This window comes from Cydia splendana, chromosome 1 (assembly GCF_910591565.1).
Source record: "Cydia splendana chromosome 1, ilCydSple1.2, whole genome shotgun sequence".
In the NCBI taxonomy this organism is placed as follows: domain Eukaryota; kingdom Metazoa; phylum Arthropoda; class Insecta; order Lepidoptera; family Tortricidae; genus Cydia; species Cydia splendana.
The window spans coordinates 30,107,618-30,129,514 of NC_085960.1; the positions used below are offsets into that span (position 1 = coordinate 30,107,618).

The 21,897-nt window shown below is 36.3% G+C and overlaps 1 protein-coding gene and 1 long non-coding RNA gene across 2 annotated transcripts in view; both read left to right on the forward strand.

Annotated features, from left to right (window-relative positions):
* LOC134793094 (uncharacterized) overlaps positions 1-21,897 on the forward strand; it is a 454,735-nt gene that overhangs the window by 55,675 nt on the left and 377,163 nt on the right. The window lies entirely within an intron of this gene.
* Positions 1-21,897, forward strand: part of LOC134793019 (uncharacterized) — a 41,978-nt gene that overhangs the window by 7,018 nt on the left and 13,063 nt on the right. Inside the window, exon 2 of the mRNA XM_063764548.1 lies at positions 10,943-11,078. Coding sequence (XP_063620618.1) covers positions 10,943-11,078 — 136 coding nt within the window. The remainder of the gene's footprint in view (positions 1-10,942; positions 11,079-21,897) is intronic.

Here is a 21,897-nt window from a genome sequence, read left to right on the forward strand (position 1 = left end):
TTCTGTAAGGGTCGCAGTTCAAACCTAACCTAACCTAACCCACTTTTCTAGTAGCATTTCTTTTCTGCAAGGGTCGCAATTCAAACCTAACCTAACTCACTTTTCTAGTAGCATTTTTTTTCTGTAAGAGTCGCAGTTCAAACCTAACCTAACCCACTTTTCTAGTAGCATTTCTTTTCTGTAAGGGCCGCAGTTCAAACCTAACCTAACCCACTTTTCTAGTAGCATTTCTTTTCTGCAAGGGTCGTAGTTCAAACCTAACCTAACCCACTTTTCTAGTAGCATTTCTTTTCTGTAAGGGTCGCAGTTCAAACCTAACCTAACCCACTTTTCTAGTAGCATTTCTTTTCTGCAAGGGTCGCAGTTCAAACCTAACCTAACCCACTTTTCTAGTAGCATTTCTTTTCTGTAAGGGTCGCATTTCAAACCTAACCTATCCCACTTTTCTAGTAGCATTTCTTTTCTGTAAGGGTCGCAGTTCAAACCTAACCTAACCCACTTTTCTAGTAGCATTTCTTTTCTGTAAGGGTCGCAGTTCAAACCTAACCTAACCCATTTTTCTAGTAGCATTTGGTTTCTGTAAGGGTCGCAGTTCAAACCTAACCTAACCCACTTTTCTGATAGCAGTTTGGTTCTGTATGGGGCGCAGTTCCAACCTAACCTAATCCACTTTTCTAGTAGCATGTCGTTTCTAGAAGAATGATTATTTTGGAATCATTTGCTTTAATAGGATAGCAAACCTAACCCACTTTTCTAGTAGCATTTAGTTTCTGTATGGGTCTCAGTTCAAACCTAACCTAACCCACTTTTCTAGTAGCATTTCGTATTTGTATGGGTAGCAGTTGAAACTTAACCTAGCCCACTTTTTTAGTAGCATTTCGGTTCTGTGCGGATCGCAGTTCTAACCTAACCTACCCCACTTTTATAGTAGCATTTCGTTTCTGTAAAGGTCGCAGTTCAAACCTAACCTGACCTACTTTTCTAGTACCATTTCGTTTCTGTAAGGGTCGCAGTGCTAACCTAACCCACTTAACTGATAGCAGTTTGACTTACTTTTCTAGTACCATAACGAAATGCTACTAGAAAAGTAGATTAGGTAAGTTAGGTATGCGGTGCGGGGTACGGGGGGTTGAGCGGGAGGGGCTAGTAATTTTGGCATCAGTTTACTTTATTTGGTAATATGTATACATTTTTTGGTAATCATAGCGGTTTATTTAGGTGAAAATATCACATTAATTTGGTCTTCAAGATTTGGTGATCATTAATGATTTTTGGTGATCATTCAATATATTTGGTATTTGAATACAATTTGAAGTGCAGCAGTAATTAAAATGGTGGTACTTTTGTATTTTTAGGTCTTATTTTTTTGGTGTTCAGTAATTTTTTTTGGTAAGCATGATTTTTTTATTTAGGGTACCAAAGTATTTTTTGGTGGTCATTATATTTGTAGCCTTTAAAAAACCCCAGCAGCTATTTCAGACCAATACGGAAAAAAAACCTACAAAAGCCACATACTGACGTCTGATAGTTATATTTAACAACAGTGTTGATTGCGGCGAGTTTCCTGATCTAATGAAACATAGTAAAGTAATTCCTTTATTTAAATCTGGTAGCAGCTCTGGCCCCACTAACTTTAGACCGATATCTGTGCTACCAACATTTAGCAAGATTTTTGAAAAATTAGTTCTTTCTCAATTAGTACGACATTTTAACGATAATAATTTGATGCATAATAAGCAGTTTGGTTTTACACGGGGTCGCTCAACAACCGATGCCGGTGTTGAGCTAATTAAGCATATTTTCGATGCCTGGGAGGAGTCACGAGATGCTTTAGGTGTCTTCTGTGATTTATCTAAGGCCTTCGACTGTGTTTGTCATGAAACATTAATCAGGAAACTTCATTATTACGGAGTTAGAGGATCGGCACTGAATTTACTTAAGTCCTACTTAAATGGTAGAATACAAAGGGTCGATGTGAATGGACAGCGATCACCTGGGTCATTGGTCTCTATGGGTGTACCACAGGGGTCAATATTGGGGCCTTTCCTGTTCCTTATCTACATAAATGACTTGCCATTCCTTGTTAAGACCCACCATGATATAGTATTGTTTGCAGACGACACCTCACTTATTTTCAAAGTCAAACGACAGCAACAAGCTTACAATGATGTAAACAATGCCATTTCAAAAGTAGTAAATTGGTTCAATGTTAATAATTTATTGTTAAATGAGAAAAAGACTAAATGTATTAAGTTTGTCACTAGTAGTAACGTAAGGCATGTGCAAACAAGTGTCATTGTGAAGGATGAGGAATTGGAATTAGTTGATAGTACAGTTTTTCTTGGTATAACTTTAGATTCTAAACTCCAGTGGGGTCCTCATATTGCTACTCTTTCGAATAGACTGAGCTCTGCAGCTTTTGCAGTGAGCAAAATCCGTCAGTTAACTGACGTGAAAACAGCTCGATTAGTATATTTTAGTTACTTCCATAGCATTATGGCATATGGTATTTTACTGTGGGGCGGTGCTTCAGAGATAAATACCATTTTTGTTCTGCAGAAGAGGGCTATTCGAGCAATATACAAAATGAACCATAGAGACTCACTAAGAGATAAATTTAAGGAAATTGACATAATGACAGTGCACTGTCAATACATTTATGAGAATATTCTGTATGTACATAAAAATATTGTAAATTTTAGGAAAAATTGTGAAATTCATAATATTAATACTAGAAATAAACATAAGCTCGCAGTGCCCTTCACTCGGCTCCATAAAATTAAAAAATCATTCATGGGTAATTGTGTAAGATTTTATAATAAACTTCCAAACCATATTACTGAATTATCTATTAATAAATTTAAGAATTATGTAAAGCGTAAACTTATTTCTAAAGCTTATTATACCACACACACTACATGAATGATATTACAACGTGGGATTAATTGTTATTCGAAATGATTGTTTATTTATTAGGTATATTTGATTATTGATGAGGAAATGGATATTCCGATGTAATACTATCTACTTCTTTTGTTACTATATGCTTTTTCTTTTTTCTTTTTTTTTTTTTGACATTTAGATTTTATTCTAGAAATTCTAGACTAGTATTTTTTTATACAATCTTTTTAATGTTTGACGATCCTTTTGTGAAATTCTTAGTGTTAAATTTGATATGTATAATAATCCAATTTTATTATGGAATAATATTAACATCAATAAATTGCTCTGATAATTAGATTAAGATTAATTACGATTCATAAGAGCTTGTTGCTAGGCCTACATGAATAAAGTATATTTTTGATTTTGATTTTGATTTTGATAGATCTCTACGAGCATAGTTAAAATAACAGAAATAAAGAGGGATAATTTCATAGACAAACAGTTTAAAATAAAAATATGACAAGTAATCTATATGTACCTATCTAATATAAATAGCTACTTATACTTAATCTGTAGATAGAAAGCTAGGGGCTTTAAAACTAATTTGTGTGACTTTTATAATAATTAATTGAGATTTTTTTACAAAACTCATTGCCAAATTATCTTGTTGATTGTTATTGTGTATGCCTACATTAATTATGTCAAATTCATGTGTATACCTAATGCAATGGGACGGACTCATATCTAGAGCAACATACACGACAACGTGACAGCGATAGTGAGTGAATAATCAGACGTCTGTCACTATCACATTACATATGGAGAATTAGCCTCTATTTCGCCATCTTGATAATTGTTTCCTAACAACGACTGTCGTACTTAGAATAATAAAGCCCTGAAACCTAATTCCATATTTATAGTCCATCAGTCAAAAACTATAATAAATATAATCAATGTATGCGTAAGACGACACACATATTTCTGAGCTTTATTTAATATTCTAAGACGCACGGTAGCTCAAAACATTGCCTTGGTGTTTAAAAACTGTAATACTTACCTGATTAATTACGTTGAAAATACACTTATAATATTAATACTGTCTACAATACATCACGTCAAGCACGTCCACTCCATAACTAACTACTTACTTCATGAAAAGATTTCCTTAAGCCGTCTTCTAGCTGTGGTGGTTTCAAAAGTAAAAAATGCATACAATATTTCTCAAGATTTGCACATTCAAGCTGCTGCAATTCTTAACGTCGTCTAACTTTTTACTTCCCTTTTTTCTTGGCATTTTATTGTGGCTTGATTTGAGTGAAGCGTAAAATAAAATTTGTTTTTTTTTTATTATTAAACGGATGGCGTTGGGTTGGGTAGTCACCGATTCCACTCCAGTTTTTCGAAAGTCCTTTAGCTATGGAAAATAACTAAGTAGCTTATGTTGACGTACGCGTATGTATCGTTACGTAATAGATAGGTACTTTGTATTAAACAAAAAAAAAACAAATCAGACAAAAAGTAAAAATCATTTTTTGATAAATAATACACATACCCCTTAAATATTCATAAACACGCTACTAGCCTCAATTGGCTAATAATCGTTTGTCTTTGTCTGTAATTTTAACTTATGTATTTATAAGAAAGGGATACAATATAATTTAACTAAATCAGGCTCGTAAAGTTTATCATTACGGAGCATAAAGGGGGTTAATCATTACGGAGCTTTCAATATTGTCACACTAATACAAATGTCAAATCGATGTCGTATTCTTTAAATTTGCAAATCGGTTTAAGGTTCAAAGTAGCACAGAATTCAATTTAGTTGACCGTAAGTAATATATATAATACCAGAGTGCCCGCAGTGAATCGTGAACTTAAGGGATATTTTAAAATTCCGGAATTAATTAAGTATTCCGGTCAGTGAGCGGCGGCCATGTTCCGGAATCGGACGGAACAGTTTGTTTCTGTTTACGGTAATGTCCTCTTTTATCTTCAAACCGCCCTTTTTTCGTTAAGCTCCGTTGATTCATGATAATCAATAAAGTACGTAAATGTATTCGGTTGGGTTAGTATATTATGTTAAATATTTAATGCGATGGAAGTGTCTCGGGTATTTACCCTGTATTTGTATTTTGTATTATGTCGCAGTAGGATAGATAAAGCCGTTATATAGTTATAACCCTAGGGATATAATTATATGACGTAACATAGTTCTATGAAAGCGATTCATTACTATCTTACTAGGTATATAACTATAATACGTCTTTAGTTTAGTGATATAGTTATATTACTGGATTAAGTTTAGTGAAATAATTGTAGGTAGGAGTGCAGCGGTGCGGCGGAGGTATAGTTATATCCTTAGGGATATAGTTATATGCCGTATAGTACGAATTATAATCATATTCCTAGTAAGATAGTAATTGTAGGTATTAGGAGTGCGGCAGTGCGGCGGAGATTTAGTTATATCCCTAGGGTTATATCCCTATAGTTATATGCCGTATTATAATCATATTCCTAGTAAGCGCCTGCAAGAAGCATTCAGTACTATGTAATTCTAGATGTCATAATTCCGCGTCATGTAAGAACAAAAATTAAAAATATGGTGAAATACTGTTCATTTTTTCAATAGATTTTATGTATCTTGGATTGGATTTGATGTATCTTAATATTATATTTTCATGCTGCTATTTTTAAGGGTTTATGAGTCATTGCGATCGATTCACGAAAGCTGGCGCGAGATTTGACAGAATTTTAATGAAAATAGCTGTCACTCAGTAGAAATCTCGCGCCAGCTTTCGTGAATCGACCTGTACTTTTACGTAATATTGCTAAAAAGTATTACAACTAATTGCAACCAACAAAGTTGATTTTGTAATAAAAATAAAAACGAATATACTTACTGTTTTCTTTGATTCCCTGGCAGATTTATAACCATTTAACCACATTAGTTTAGTCAAGTACCGTATTATAATCATATTCCTAGTAAGATATTACTATCTTACTAGGAATATGATTATAATACGTATTATACGGCATATAACTATATCCCTAGGGATATAACTATACCTCCGCCGCACCGCTGCACTCCTACCTACAATTATTTCACTAAACATAATCCAGTAATATAACTATATCACTAAACTTAATCCAGTAATATAACTATATCACTAAACTAAAGCCGTATTATAGTTATATACCTAGTAAGATAGTAATGAAACGCTTTCATATAACTATGTTACGTCATATAATTATATCCCTAGGGTTATAACTATATAACGGCTTTATCTATCTTACTGCGACATATACACAATAGACAATAAGATCTTCAACATACACAGATGTAGGTACGTTATTTTAATTCATATTCGAACTTTGGAAAATATTAGTTGTAGAAAAATTACCTAACTGAATTCTCTCAGTTTTTGTAATGTAAATCATGTTTTGACTGACATATGACATAATATGTCACTCATCTTTCACATCACTTTACATCTACGGAGTAATCGTTTTTACATTTCTAAAAATAATTGAACTTGAAGGTGGCCGTATTATTTTAATTTGGTTGCAAAGGAGTCGACAACAACCGAGAAAGCTATAGGATAAGGAAAAGCTAAGCACGATAAATATTTAAGTATTCTATATGAGTATGGCGGAGTAGGATACGGTAGGGGTTGACCCCGGAAATAATTAAATTAGGTTACTACTCAGTATTATTTTTCTAAGTCAGTACTTAATCAAAATTTTATCAATTTCATTGGATCATTGTAATATATGTATGTATGCAGTATTTGATTGACTAGTTTGCTAATTTTGGGTATTTTTATGTACATGCACGGTAAGTATATTTAAAATTTCTTAAAGCAAAATAAAGTCAAATAACATCCGTCGTTGTTTGGCTCCACTCCATAACCAGTATGGGTCAGTCCTCCATACCCCCACCATACTTATAGTCAAGAATATTGTCCTTAGTAATTTTGTAAAAGGCACCGTAAAAAAGCTGGTATAAAGCCGCGTCATTCCACATAATTGTACTTTATCTAAATACAAGTAGACAACGAATCACTGACGTTTTACTAGGACCTTAAGCCTTCGTATTAAGAACCTTAGTTGCGCGGAATTCATGTTGTTTTAAACCTCGGTTTTTATTGAGAACATTAAGCTCTTCATATCCTAACGTAAGCAAGAATTCCATAGGTACCTACTGTTATGATCGCGGGCTCCATCGGTTTATTATGGAATCCGGCCGTGTGTTTGCGTGGTCGGACGTGCGGCGCATATTGTGAAATTTGACGTATAAAAAACAGTAGAGGACAGAGAGATGGTTGAATAGGGTTATCTCCTGAAATATTCATGTACCTACAGTAAAACTCACTTAAGAAGATTCCGAAAAAACGTGATCTTTATTGAATTTATAATTTCGAAACAAAAAAAAAGAACAATCTCTCAACACGTTGAATTTTGAACAAAACAGAGTTCTATTGTATTTATAACTAACTATGGAGGTGATCGATTGACCTATCCTGACAGAGATTTGGTCAATCCGATGACAATTTGCTGCCGCGGGGTACATCCATTCGGGGCGAGGTAGTGCGCGACCATTCTGTATTAAATACTTTAACATCTCTTTACTCTCTGTTACAAAATGCCTGCAAGACGAACGCAATATTGTATCGGAGTGTACGTAATAATGAACACACCTAAAAGGCGGCTCAAGGCGGTAATGGTGTGGGCGAGGTAATTTCCCACCCGCCCTGGCACCACACCGCGTTAAACCTGAGTTTTGAAAAATGTTCCTGGTCCTCTAGAATAACTCACATAGGTACACAAATATTCGTGTTAATTAAAATAACAATAAACTGTACCTAACTATCATAAAATAATAGGAATTTTAGTTTGGTACATTAATTGCCATCGGCATTTTAAGTTGCCATATCACATTGTTATCATATTTGACCTGTGTCACGCTTGATTCTAGACCGTATAGTTACATGTATTCATTAGATTGATACCACATTTTATATTTCGGAATGTATCTCCTGGATTACGTGATAAGACCCCGTTTTGATTTGATAATATGAGTTCAGTGATTGACTCGAAATTCGAGTCGCGTGTGTAGCGGACGTAACAGGCCAATATCATATTACAATCCAAAAAGTAGTATAATATGAAACTTTGATATTACCTATTTATTATTTTATAAACAAGATGTATAAATTGAATATCCCATAATGCTAATACGATATTAATAATTATAATAAAGTACTCGTTTAGACCGAGCGAGAGGTAAGGTCTCCGTTACAGCCCGGGCAAAAATGTCTGGATCGGATATCTAGATATCATAAAAATAAAATTTTAAAGATAGGTAATCTAAAGAGTGTTATTGGAAAAGAGCTGAGCGTTAAATTTCAGTGTTCGGAAGCCGGCTCGACCTGTTACGCCCTCGGCAGTAACGCGCGCGGCACATGCAACCAAGGAATGGCCTAGAATTAAATGCAGCCACGTTGCCATAGTGTATACTAGTACAAGTAGTATAGCACATTACATACATATTCGTAAATGCTCCAGATCGCAGGTGTATGTAATATGCGATCTGGGGCTTTACGAATTACCGCCCGTGGTTTGTATAAAGTTTTACGTCTTGCCTTGGCCAGGAAGTGAGATTTTCTTCCCGTCCCGTGGGACTTTATTAGGGAAAATTAAATGTAATATATTATGAATGAGGCTGTCTAATCATTTTGCGTGTTCAAAAGATATGAAACCGTTTAGAAAAGTCGTAAAATTTCACAAAAATATGTTCCGAACTAGATCGGCGGTCGTTTATCTTTTTTACCGACAATGGCTCTATAGCTATACTAAAAATCATGATGTAGAAGGTATTTTTGTCTAGCATGTAACTGGTTTTTTTATTGAAATGTTAATCCTGTTTAAAGTTATTTTGAACGATTTCTTTGGATGGGGACAATCCCATTGTCGTATCATATAATTCATTATAGCATTTTACAATTTAATCAAAATAACCTACTTGTTTGTTTTCTTATTGCCTTCAGCGTATTCCATTAACGCGGGCGCTAACGTAATGTGCTCCTTGCTCGGCATAAAATCTGCTTTACCTGTTATCTCTACTGTGTTACCTTTATTAAAATGTACATCACTTAAGCGGGATTTACATTATGAAATTAGTGTCATGCATGTTGAAATTAGTTTCACGAAATTAATTTCGATATATACGAAAGTAATTTCGTGAAATAATTAGTGTCGTGAAATTCACATTATCGTAGTGACCGTGACCCCATCAACACCGAAGCTACACGTCCGCACAGCGCAGGCACTTTCGCGACACCAGTTTTTCACGTCGGATTTACACTGTGAAATTAGTTGCATAACACTAATTTCACCAAAAAATCACGTAGGGCACGAAATTGATTTGCTTTCATGAAATGAATGCATTGTGAAAATATTAAATTACACGTGAAACAGTTGGTAAAACTAATGACACTAAATAAATTTCACGTCACCTATTTCGTAATGTACCTACGTAAATCCCGCTCTTTAGTCCTGTGCGCATAATATGCTAGCCTGATATTAGCGAATAAAATAAATATATATTTTCACTACACTAGCTCGCAAATGCTCTCTTTGGACTTCAAAAACTGATAAGAAAGTTGCATTTTATCCACATGTGCATTTTGAGTTGTCTGTTCATGTTGGCTGATATAATTGACTTTTAATTTATGATTTTGAATGATAATAAATAATATTTAAACGTTAATTTGATTTGTAATGTTTTATAGTGGGGGTCCTGATAATCCTGATTAACGTCTTGTCTCTGCATGATCTATGTCTTGTTTGTAATTTAACTGGTTTGGTTTGACGAAAATAAATGTATTTTTTTTTCTTCTTTCTTTCTTCCTACTACGTAGTATTTTCCTCGGGTTGGTGTAGTGAATAATTTGTGTTTCATTCGAGAGCAAAGCTCGAAGAAAAATATTTCCTAAGCATTTTGTTTCATCTACTCGTAATATGCTTCAAATGGCTGTGACGAACGGACGGACAAGACGATATTACAAATAATTTAGTTGATCACACAGACTGGTCACTACGCAGATTGTTGCCGTGAATGCAAATGACTCGACTCATTTGCATCTGCGCCCCGCTAACGGGTAAATTATGTTGCAAAATGCAATTCCGAAGTAATTCCACAACATTCAGCTGCATTCGCTTAGATATTATTACGCAGCTTTGCATAAATATCAATATTTTGATTATTCAATACAGATATAAATGACAAATCATTATAAGACCTAAATGTTGTACCTACTTATATTTGCTACCATATTAAATCTAACTATTTAACTCTTTGTCACGATACTTACTTACGATTAATTAGTTGCTATGTACATGAGTACCTATTTGTTTGTGTACTTAGAGAAAATAACTCCTCGGAGACCTTATCAATAAAATGGAACTGCGGGCTCAGCACGGTTCCATTTTTATCGACTATCACTATGCGCGTCCCTTTCGCACTTACATACTTGTTAGAACGTGACAGGCATGGTGACAAGGGATAAAAACGCGACCGTGCTAAGCCGCCTGGATAAACCTGCCCCTCCTGACTTTATCATGTCGAACATGAAAATGGAATTCGTGGTCAAGTTTACGGCACTGTAAACTTTTGATGGTTTTTCTTGTGCTGACCGTACTAATGTTGAGCTGTAAATGTTTTGTAATAAAAATGGAGGAAGTACAAAGGAATGGCTGGCTGCCGGACGTGGAAACTTGTTTGCTAAGATGGTACAACTGTTTTAAGTATCTAGTCCGGGTTTTCGCTGCACGACTTGTTTCCTGGTTAGCGTAGGAAAAATTTGAGAAGATTTTGGATACTTTATCAATTTACCTACTCCTTCCTGGCTCTGTTTCCTATTCCACTGTTATTACTAAAAATACTAACCGTAAAGTAAACTAAATTAAAATTTACTTACCAGCTAAATTGATAAAGTATCCAACCTTGCCTTAATAGGGGCATTCAAATTTGTAACTTAAACGAGTTTCTTTTTCTCAGATCGCACTGGCCACGGAGAACTCCATAATCCTACAGAACCTGGACTTCGCGGCCAGCGGCAGCTACTCCTGTGAGGTCTCCATAGACACGCCCATCTTCACCAAGGAATCCAGCGAAAAGCAACTTACTGTTTTCCGTGAGTTCTCATATTATCCATCCCAAATAGGAAAGGAATGTAGATGCTAATTGTACTAGTCGATGATACTTACTATTCTAGATCCCATATGTATTCCACACGATGAGAGGGAGAGAGAGACAGAAAATGAATGGTCCTTAACTATGCACCGACTCCACAGTCAGTAGTTTATTCTAAGGAAAAATTTCCTGTAAGTTATAATCCAAAATCTTTTAATTATAGGGTTTATTTCAAAACAGAGGATCCTCATTTCGAAATAATAGATCCAAATTTTCAAATGAGAAATGAAATGAAAAAATACATCCTGTAATACAAATTTTGCTTTTTTAAATGCCCAAAGACGTTGGCAATGTTATTTTGACAGCTGCTTATCCCACCCAAATCCCGTAAGAGCGCTAGGTCCATTTTGCAATGACAGATTATCCTTCAGGCATTCTAGACACCTGTCTAGATTACTAATGAATATACAAGATTACAAGAGGTGCTAGCCTAGGGCCCAGACGAAATTTAATCCAACGGATTCATTCATCATCTCCTAGCCGTTTTCGGCTACAGCGACTGCTTTGCTACAGCTGAGAGCGTCGCTGGTGGTGTGGTGGTAAACCTGCATGTGTTGTGTACAATAAAGTGATTACTACTACTACTACTACTACTGACGTAGCCAATCTTTGCAGCAAATGTGCGGCCACACTCGCTGCACTCACTCGCCAACGGATATAGGCCGTTTCGTAACACGATCCAAAGACATACGGTTTGTGTATAATTCTACAGTCACCATCGGATATATTGAAGCAGCCAAGGCGATGAAAAATATCTGAACAATGCCTCTATTATGAATACTTTAAAGTGCATGTTCAGATATTTCTCCCTGGCGGCTCTGATATATCTAATGGCTACTGTAAAATGAGCAGAAAGAGTAATGGATAAAACAACGCACTCAATTTTAAGATTATGACAAATATTACGGCTAGATACGATATGGATTAGATATGTCAGTATAAAAAGTGACGTTTCTTCAAACAAAAACGTGACTTTTGACACTGACATATCTAATGTGCCGTATATTTGACGTAGCATATATATGCCATACCATAATATTTGACGTATCGTAAAGTTCGAATCGGGCCGGAATACTAGTACTTTTAATTGTACAGATAGAGATACCATTCACACTCTAATTGTTTTATCATTATGGTTTACCTCTTTTTGTAAAGCTATTAGAGAATGGTAGTTACTTTTCATTTCTCATGTTCTGAAAGTGGCTCATTGTTTATCCATGAAGCGGACTAAAAGTGATAAGTTTCTACCCCGTGTATAAACATAAAATCAATAAGAAATACATAAAACATTCGGCTTGACGCCCACACTATTTAAAAATAATATTATGTTTGCTTAGAGCATTTTGTGATTTAGGGAATAGGTACTTTTGGAAATAATTTCACCGAAAGTACAAAATAAACCTTTGGTTCCGCAATCAACGCACAATTTTGGTGCACTATAATTCTAATATACCCGGTCCAACAACTTTGTCTGTCGAAATAGCGAAATTCAAATTTTCTATGGAACGATAAGCCTTCGCGCTTACATTTTTTAAATTGGCGCCTTTTTCTACTGACGGAAATGGCTTGACAGACTATATTCATTTGTCTTTCCAACCCATCGCCGTTTGACCCGATTACATGTGTACAGATACTACGGATGTCTCTATCTCTTGTCTCGCTCACGCGACGGTGCGTGCGTGATAAATGACTTCAGCGGAACCTTCAGAACGCATTTAGCCACACATGGCACGCTATCTTCAGTGTTACCAACTTGACAACAAGGTGTAGAATTTAGTAACTTTTGAAGCCTCCTGGCACTCACAAAAAAAACAGTGGGGATCCGTTTAAGGGAATATTCGGTGTCGTATTCTGATTAAGAACGCGAAAAATATTTGGCCTTTGTATGGATGGTTGGCCGCCTTGGACGACCTGCCCCATAAAAAAATATATATATAGGTACATACTTCTTTTTCCTAATCAGCAGCGGTATCATGGTCGCGTTTTTATCACCTGTCATGTCATGTGTCACTTTTACACTTACATATTGGTTAGAACGTGACAAGCATGGTGACAAATGCTAAAAAGCCGGCCATCTTAGCCCTTCTGAACATGATAACGAATATGTCCTTAAACGGGTCCCCAATATTTTTGTTATACCTTGTACGTTTCCACACTTTCCACCCAAAAAATGTGGCCACAGTACATTTTAGCAACCTCTCGCCTTCCGTTTAGCAATGTTTTAAAATTCCGAGTTAACAACACTGACGCTACCAAATAAAGAAAAGCTTTCCGTGGACGATTTGCGACGTTACGCGTGATTGCAATTTGTTTTGGCGGGCTTCAAGTTCCCCTTTTTTTAACCCATGACATGACATGATTTGATGGGCGGGGGAAGAGTTGGGAGATCGAAAGCGATGGTAATAAATCATGACAAATGAAAGAGTGAACGTTCGAAACGTGCGGTTACGTGATATGTATTTTTCATTTAAAGCCTGACCATGCTCCAATATTATATATTCCTGCATATTATGATGATTATCAAGAGGGCGCTGTTATTCTCATGTATAGGGTGACACTTCAGTTTAGTATGAAAAAATAGTTTCAGTGAAATTCCGCAACATGGTGCGTGATCATATTCCTGGTCAGGCTTTACCGATTTAAGTACCCTCCAGTTGACGTTCAGTTTATCTTAAACCTAATTAGTATGTATGAAATTAGTTTTTCTTGTTATTTATAAACTACTTATTTATAGCAAAACTTTCGTGTAAAATAAGCGATTAGTCACATTAAACTACTACCTATTGATTGCTGTTAGATTCCCTAGTTTCTAACTTAATTAAAAATAGGTTCATATCATTCACAAGCCGGCCTCTAACGCCATTATCATCGTTGATCGATAACAAGTTTTTTCTAGAAAAAAATTGTCTAAAACTTGAAACATAATCCACGAAAGGTGTATGTGAGCGTTATCCTTATATATAGCGTGTTTCACTTGGAGCCAACTCCGAGCAAGTTGGCTGAAGCCATATAAACTCCTTACTCCTCAACCGTAACTTGGAGCCCGAATAACTCGAGCAACTTAATACTCGCGCTAAATAATAAACTGTCTGCCGCGGGACTGCTCTGGCAGAATTAGGACTTAGGACGCTAAATTTATTACTAGCACTAATTCAGTACAATACGAATTTACATTTATTTATAAGTGAAATGAAATGATTATAAACATCTTGGGAAGATCTAAAAATGTTATAGACAATGGACCTGATTTGGGTATTTTTTGCAGTAGGTAACTGCTCGTGCATTTGCTCTCGAGAAGAAACATTTAGTGAAAAAAAAGTCGTTTCTTGAGTTAATCTTTTAGCTTTCGCAACAGCTGCCTAAACTAAGTCGATTGTTTGTTTATGAAATTTTTATTATCAGCTGGTAAAATACATTAAATTGGATAAAAATATTTTTCATAATCTGAATATCCAGAGAGGAAAATGAAGACTACGTTTGTATAGAGAAACAGTCGTCCCCTTTCTTAAAATTCTTCCACAAAGTATCGCAAATAAATCGCAACGCAGTCTCCAATTTGTGAATGTGAACTAGTTCGGGAAGTTAGTGCCTAATTGGACAAGTTGTTGCGGACAAGACACAGGCACGGCTAACCTGGATTAAACTAACCACTACTTAATTCTGTTGAGACTGTCGAACATGACTACAAACTACAATCCTCCTTTCTAAACTTGAAATCTACAGACCAGCTACAAATTCTCTAACGTGTATTTTGAATACAATCGCAAATTTAAAGAAGCGTGTGTTTTCATGTAGTTAGTTGGTGTTATGATACTTATTATTTATGATAATACTAATTATAGTTCGTTTTTAGCATTAGAATAAAGGTAAACAATCATGACGTGTCTTTTTATTGAAAATTTAGTCATGACAAACAATAAAATTATGAATCATATACGATTATTTACATTATTTTGCTTTCATAAGTAATAGTTACTGATTTTTAAAAAGCGTTTTTATTAAAAGACACGTCAAGGTCGCGTAGTCTTTTTCTAATGCTAAAAATCGAACTAGTTTTTGAAATTATTCGAGCGGCAATGTATTATCTTGTGTCAGTTGTGACAGTCGCGTCAGTAAGTGCAACGTTTTGAACAACAACAATTAAATAGTGATAACACTGATAACTATTGGCTATGTGCGAAGTTAGTCGCGGGGGAAATACAAACGACGCCAACGCACGACGTGGTGAAAATATGAACTTTCACGTGGGACGACATCTTCATACCATTTGGCAGGTCTCAACTGTCAAATAAGCAATATGTCCCACACCCACTAGGGTGGCGCTACTGTCATGCACATTAAATAACCGCAAACATATCTATGCAAATGGGTAAAAGGTTATTTATTTTATTATAACCGTAAACATATGCAAATGGTTACGAGGACTAAGCGCCCATTGGGTGCAGCTTTTAATATTTTTCCACCCCTTCCAAAAACACAAAAAGGAGTACGACAATAAACCTTGGGTTGGGACCCCTAAAACGATGACAATGAAAAGAAGGAAAAGCGTTGCAAAAATATATCACATTTGAACATAGTAGGTGGTTTACTACGAATATTTTCTCTAAGTACGTACCTATAGAATAAAATTGTGTCAACAAAGTATCTACATACCTAAGAAACAGGTAAAAATCTAGCAAAATATTTTTTATTTATTTTATTTAGTAAAAAATGTTATACAAGGTGTCGTGTTTATTAGGTATATGAAAGGTGCAAGGTCAAAAAAAATTGAAAATGGCTAATATACCTGTCAATATGTCAAGCCATTTCCGTCAGTAGAAAAGCGACAAATTTAAAAAATTTAGGCGCGAAGAGTTATCGTCCCATAGAAAATTTTAATTTCGCGCCTTTTTCTACTGACTAACTTGTTTGACCGGCTTTAATATCTACTAAACTAGAAGCAATTTATACTGTAGCAGCACCAGTAAGCAAGATGCCTTGGTAAGCGTTTTCATGGTAACTAAGTGTTGCTAAAGTTGCTTCGGGTTTGATAGACATTTGCCATTTTCCAAATTAACCCGCTTTCGAAATTACCCCGACGCACCTTGCCAAATGTCGTAATAACACTAGGAAAAACTAGAAAACCTGTACTAACGTAGACAAGAATTCCGTTATATTTTTATCTCGGGAAAAAATCTCCGGGAGCCTGGTAGTGGGCGTTGAAACGCCAAACACTTTTCCAATTCCAGATTTATGTCGGGCCCGACACGTTTTCTATTATTGGCCTCCAGCCGTCACAATAAATAACAATTTATATTACTCGTTTTGTATACATTTCTTGTATACACACTGTTAAGGGGCTCCCCGAGGTTTTCATCGATTTTTGACAAGTTTTGAATCGTATCTCCTACTTTAGCACTTCAGATAGAATGTTGCGGAATTTCAATAGACACTATTAAAGTTATCCTTCCTTTTAACTTTGTCTTAGTTGGGTAAAAATATTAATCCGAATCTCGCGTCAGTACACATCATTGACTTGACCTATACAGACAGTAAAGAAATAATTTCTTACAAGTCTCCAAAAAGCGTGCAGTAAATTTTCTGTTCAGTTTAACAAATTGCTCCGTTTCGCTCCCCTGAAAACGTTTAATCTTTTTATAAGCGCCCACATCTCTATTCAAACATGACGTACGCATTTAAACATGTGTGCATATACCACGTCACCACATTCAATTCCAAAGCCGGCATCAAAAGTTCAGATGAATTTCTGTTTCCACCAAAAACAACATCATTAAAGGTCCATTTGAATTCACAATGAGGCACAACCATGACGCGCATAGCAAATAAGCAAATACAGCAAGTTTACTCGGCTAAACTAGGTTTCTTGAAGTTTAGACTGTAGGCCGTCGGAATAGGAGGCAGGCTAGGGCTGGCACTCGGTACGCAGGGATTTCTGAATGGATTGAGGCTATTCAAAATCGAAAATGAAACGTTATTAGGTACCTACTGAATGGCTTCATATTAGTCGCCGAGGGACAGTGCTCAAATTTAATGGAGCTTTGCTTCCGTGACTACTTAGTTCTCGTATTACAATATTTTGACATTTAGGTTTTAAATTATACGTTTAGGCCTTAAGGCGAGGTATAAGGCTAGATGAATTTGTTGTATATTCGAGTTATTTTATAACTATTGAGCAACCAATACTCATCAAGACATTTCTATACTTGGTCAAGCAGATCTTGTCAGTAGAAAAAGGCGGCAAATTTGAAAAATGTAGGCGCGAAGGGAGATCTTCCCATAGAAAATTTGAATTTCGCGCCTTTTTTTACTGACAAGATTTGCTTGACCAGCTATAACGACCCCAAACACAATTAGAATCCATTGTTTTCCAATGGCCACCTCCTGTCTCCATCATCAGATCAGCTCGATGGTACCATAATATTGCATTATCACCAAACTTACGTATACCTAAGCATGAAAATTTTCAACTTCATTGGAAACCGGAAAGTGGGTCAAATTTAACTTGCAAGATTTGATTACAGACAGATAACGGGACAGGTGAAACTAATAAAAGCTTGTAAAATACAAGTCCCTCTAAGGGGTTATTCGCGGATGGTCTAGAACGCAAAATAACTAGTGTAATTTTTTGCCTACATCACTTTTAGTCTACATCGCGAACGGTCCAGAACGAAAAATGCCTACGCGGGGCTCCGATTCTGTGCTGTTTGGCCTTCGGCCATTTGAAGATAACTAACGAACCTAACCTACCCTAGTGATATAAAAAAGTGGTCATTTTGCGTTCTAGACCGTTCGCGATGTAGACTAAAAGGGATATAGGCAAAATATTACACTAGTCATTTTGCGTTCTAGACCGTTCGCGATGTAGACTAAAAGGGATATAGGCAAAATATTACACTAGTCATTTTGCGTTCTAGACCGTCCGCGACTATACCCCTCTAAAGCCCCCTCCAGACTATGCGCGTGAATCGCGGGCGAAGCCGCGAACGCGAGTGTGGAGTCGATTTCGCTGTCTGCGAAAATCGACTCCACACTCGCATTCGCGGCTTCGCGCTGCGATTCGCGCACGAGTGTGGAGGAGGCTAAAGGTATGTGTAAGGAAGGATATTGATGGGTTTATGCGGCGGCAGCGGGTTTCCTGAAGTCGCGAGTTCCAGCCTCAACGGAAGCGATACATTTTTCCTTCATTTCAAAATTGCAAAATATATTTGCATACTGCAGGCAGTTTACTCTAATTCTGATTTTACTTTTAACCTACCCCTATTTTTATATTTTCCTACCTATCACTATTTTTGTATTTTCTACTTACTTACCTACCTACTAAAAGTACTCTTAAAATAATACTCAAAGCTTACCTACTCCGTTTGTTCAGCTAGCCAAAATGGGCCGTTGCGTCCGGCTCGAGAAAGCGCCCTTTAATACTCTCCCTCCTCTCCTCCCCATACCTCGTAACCTAGTAGAAAATAAATAGTTTATAAAACATTTTCACTGATAAAACTACTAGTCACGTCCTCGAGCGGAATCAGTTCAGATTCAATTAAGCCAGTCAGACAACTTTCCTTATAAAAATGCTAAACCAATTTTCTATAATTCGTCTAAATACTATCCAATGACTCGAGATTTAAACGCTACGATAGCTAAAATATTAATTTAGTGCCTAGTGAATATCCAAAAATATTCCAGGGGGAACACAATGTAATGTTACTTAAGTTACCTAGGCCTATCGCCACTTGCACCATCCCAATAACCCGGGAATTAACCGGATAAACCTGGAGTAACTATGGTACCAGTACAATTTGACACTGCGTTACCGGTTAAACGGGTTAACCCCGGGTTAGTGGGATGGTGCAAGTAGCGCTAAGGCTCGAAGTGAGCAACCAAGTTATAGAAAACGATTGTTTTTAGATCTCTCAATCAGATTGGAGAACCGTATGAAAGAACGTATTTTATTCTTAAAATTAGATTGAGGTAGTTCCGAGCTTCCGAGACATGCTCAGAAAGCTCGATAAAAAACACGTTTAAGACCAACTCGAGCTCGCGTCTTACATTTTTTTCCAACAAAGCTGTATTTAGACTGATCCCTTCCTAAATATCCAATATAAGTAATATAAGGAAAAAGCAACTCTGACGTTTACCAATCAGAGTTTTCTTTACATGAACACGCAATCGAGAGATATTTACTTTCGGAATTATGTTTCCCATTTCATTCGGACCATTTATCAAGCTGCCGGGTTTTTATCGACAGCCCCGAACACCTGGTTATATTTAAATATCAACAAAACATCCATTTAACGTTTACGATTGCTTTCCTTCATTACATTACATTACATTACTTTTCATTAGAAAAGTATTTTTAAGTATTTGTGCTCATGCTTTTACAATACCTCATTCAACTATATTTAGTTCAGTATCCAAACTGGAACCCAACTGGAACTGATGACCCAAGCAAGAAGGTATGTCTTTATCAACTTGTAAATATGGAAACGAGAAGAATCACTTAATTAACACGAGTTGAGTCTAGTTCATGTTTTATATTTATATTTATATATATTTAGTGCCCCGTTTACAATGCTCTTGAGTTTATTTGTACCTACGCAAACAATATCCAGTTTATATTTTTGGGTTCTATGAATGTCGACCCGTCTTAGGATGGTATTACCTCTCCAATTTCTTGGTCCAATGTCATTGCGTCTCACTCTCTCATTAAGCAAACTGTGAGACGCAATAGTTTTTTTTTTCTTTTCTTTTGTTGTTGTTCAGTATGTATAAACTTTAGTGTCTCTCTTTTTTATGTATGTTTTTTGTGTGTCGTTGGCGTATGTGTTGTCGTCTCATAGTTTTAAGTCAGGTCCCCACTGGAAACCAGCGCCACGGATTGCCGCGGCATTATGCTGATTGGGATCCTATTTTAGCGTCCAATGCTTTTTAATGTCTGTATGTCTTTGTTTTCTATATGTAATATGTTGTGGCGTTAAATAAATGTATTTTATTTTTTTCAATACACATTGGACAAAAAAATTCGATAGGTGAAATACCACCCTTAGTGACTTACACTGAATTTTAACGAAACCGACGTCACGCTTTTCTAAATTCGTCCTCGCTTCCCGCTTTTAGTTATTAATGTTCTGGCTGGCGAATTACCGTCGTGCCTGCTCATTTATCACTATTACTTGAGATGTCGTTCCTCTTGGTTACAAAGCAGTCGCCTCTGCTGAGGAGTAGTCAGTTTCAGATTTATATAATTCGATTCGTACTCTGATAATGAAATTTGAGCGCATTTCGTTTACACGTATATGTTGGTGCGAGAGAAATGCAATGAGATTATTATTAATCGCCATTAGAATCTATTTATCAACCATAAGATTATGATAATAAGTTACTAAGCCTTCCCCCATGGAGTGCGCTGTTTGTAAAGGATAGCCGTTATGGTGGTATTCCACCTGTCTCATTTCTTGTCCAATGTGTATTTTGTCTCACATTTTGCTTGATGAGAGAGTAAGACGCAATGAAATTAAACCAAGATATTCGACAAATGGAATACCACCCTGCGCGAGACCCGTATGTACCTATTACCTGTGCGTAATCATATTTTAATTTTGACGTTCATAAGCGCATTGTAATATGCCTACTTGAATAAACTATTTTTATCTTATCTTATCTTAATAAGTTTGCCTGGCTTAGTTTACCTGTGCGTAATCATATTTTAATTTTGACGTTCATAAGCGCATTGTAATATGCCTACTTGAATAAACTATTTTATCTTATCTTATCTTAATTAGTTTGCCTGGCTGGCGTTGTGAATGAAGCCCTGTTCATACTGACGGATCTTAAGGGGCCCACTGATTAACAGTCCGCCGGACGGTATCGGCCTGTCAGTTGTTCGGAACTGTCAAAATTTTGTTCTAACTGACAGGCCGATACCGTCCGGCGGACTGTTAATCAGTGGGCCCCTTTAGACAAAGGCTGAATTCGCGGCCAGCGCAATACGTCTTCCGATGGACATTTATCTTTGTGTATAGTACAGTCAGCAGCAGAAGCAAACTATGCAAAATTACCTGTGCACAACTTTTAAAAGAAAGAAAGTATATGTGTGTGTCCATTTTGAACATTGCACCTGCTTAGCTAGAAAGGGTCAAAAACTTTTTTAGTATGAGCTAAGTTTATGCATCTTTCCTGTGGACGTCATAAAATAACCTCAAATTGCCACATTTCCTTGCATTATCCTCACAGTCATGTTAAAACCTTATATTACAAGTTGTGTATTATAAGCTTTAAAAATCATGCACAACTGTACCTAATATGTTATTTTTAATGTTAATTATTAAGTAATCCCATTTATTTACAATATATATACAGTGGTACTACTAAACGAAATTAATAACTAGCTTAAATCTAAAATAAGCCCTTGAGGCATTGTACCAAGGATGCTGGCGGCATTTCCTCGCTGTATCGCAATGCTGATACGTTGTGCGAGGTAGCCGCCAGCTCTTCGGTCACCAGTTACGTCAACCAGACGCTTCGCGATTTCTGCGAACATCTTATGCGCGCTGGGACCCCATGGACCTCTAGTTTCAACACCATTTCCCATTTATTTACATTATCTGATACATTTTACATAAGGTGTATTCGGGTATTACCGAATGTCGGATAATTCCGAAATTCAGATGAAAATCACTCTTAATTCCATCATAATAGTCTCTTTTCGGAATTATCCGACAGTTTTCGACATTCGGAATTTCCCGAGTAAACCTTATTATGTATTT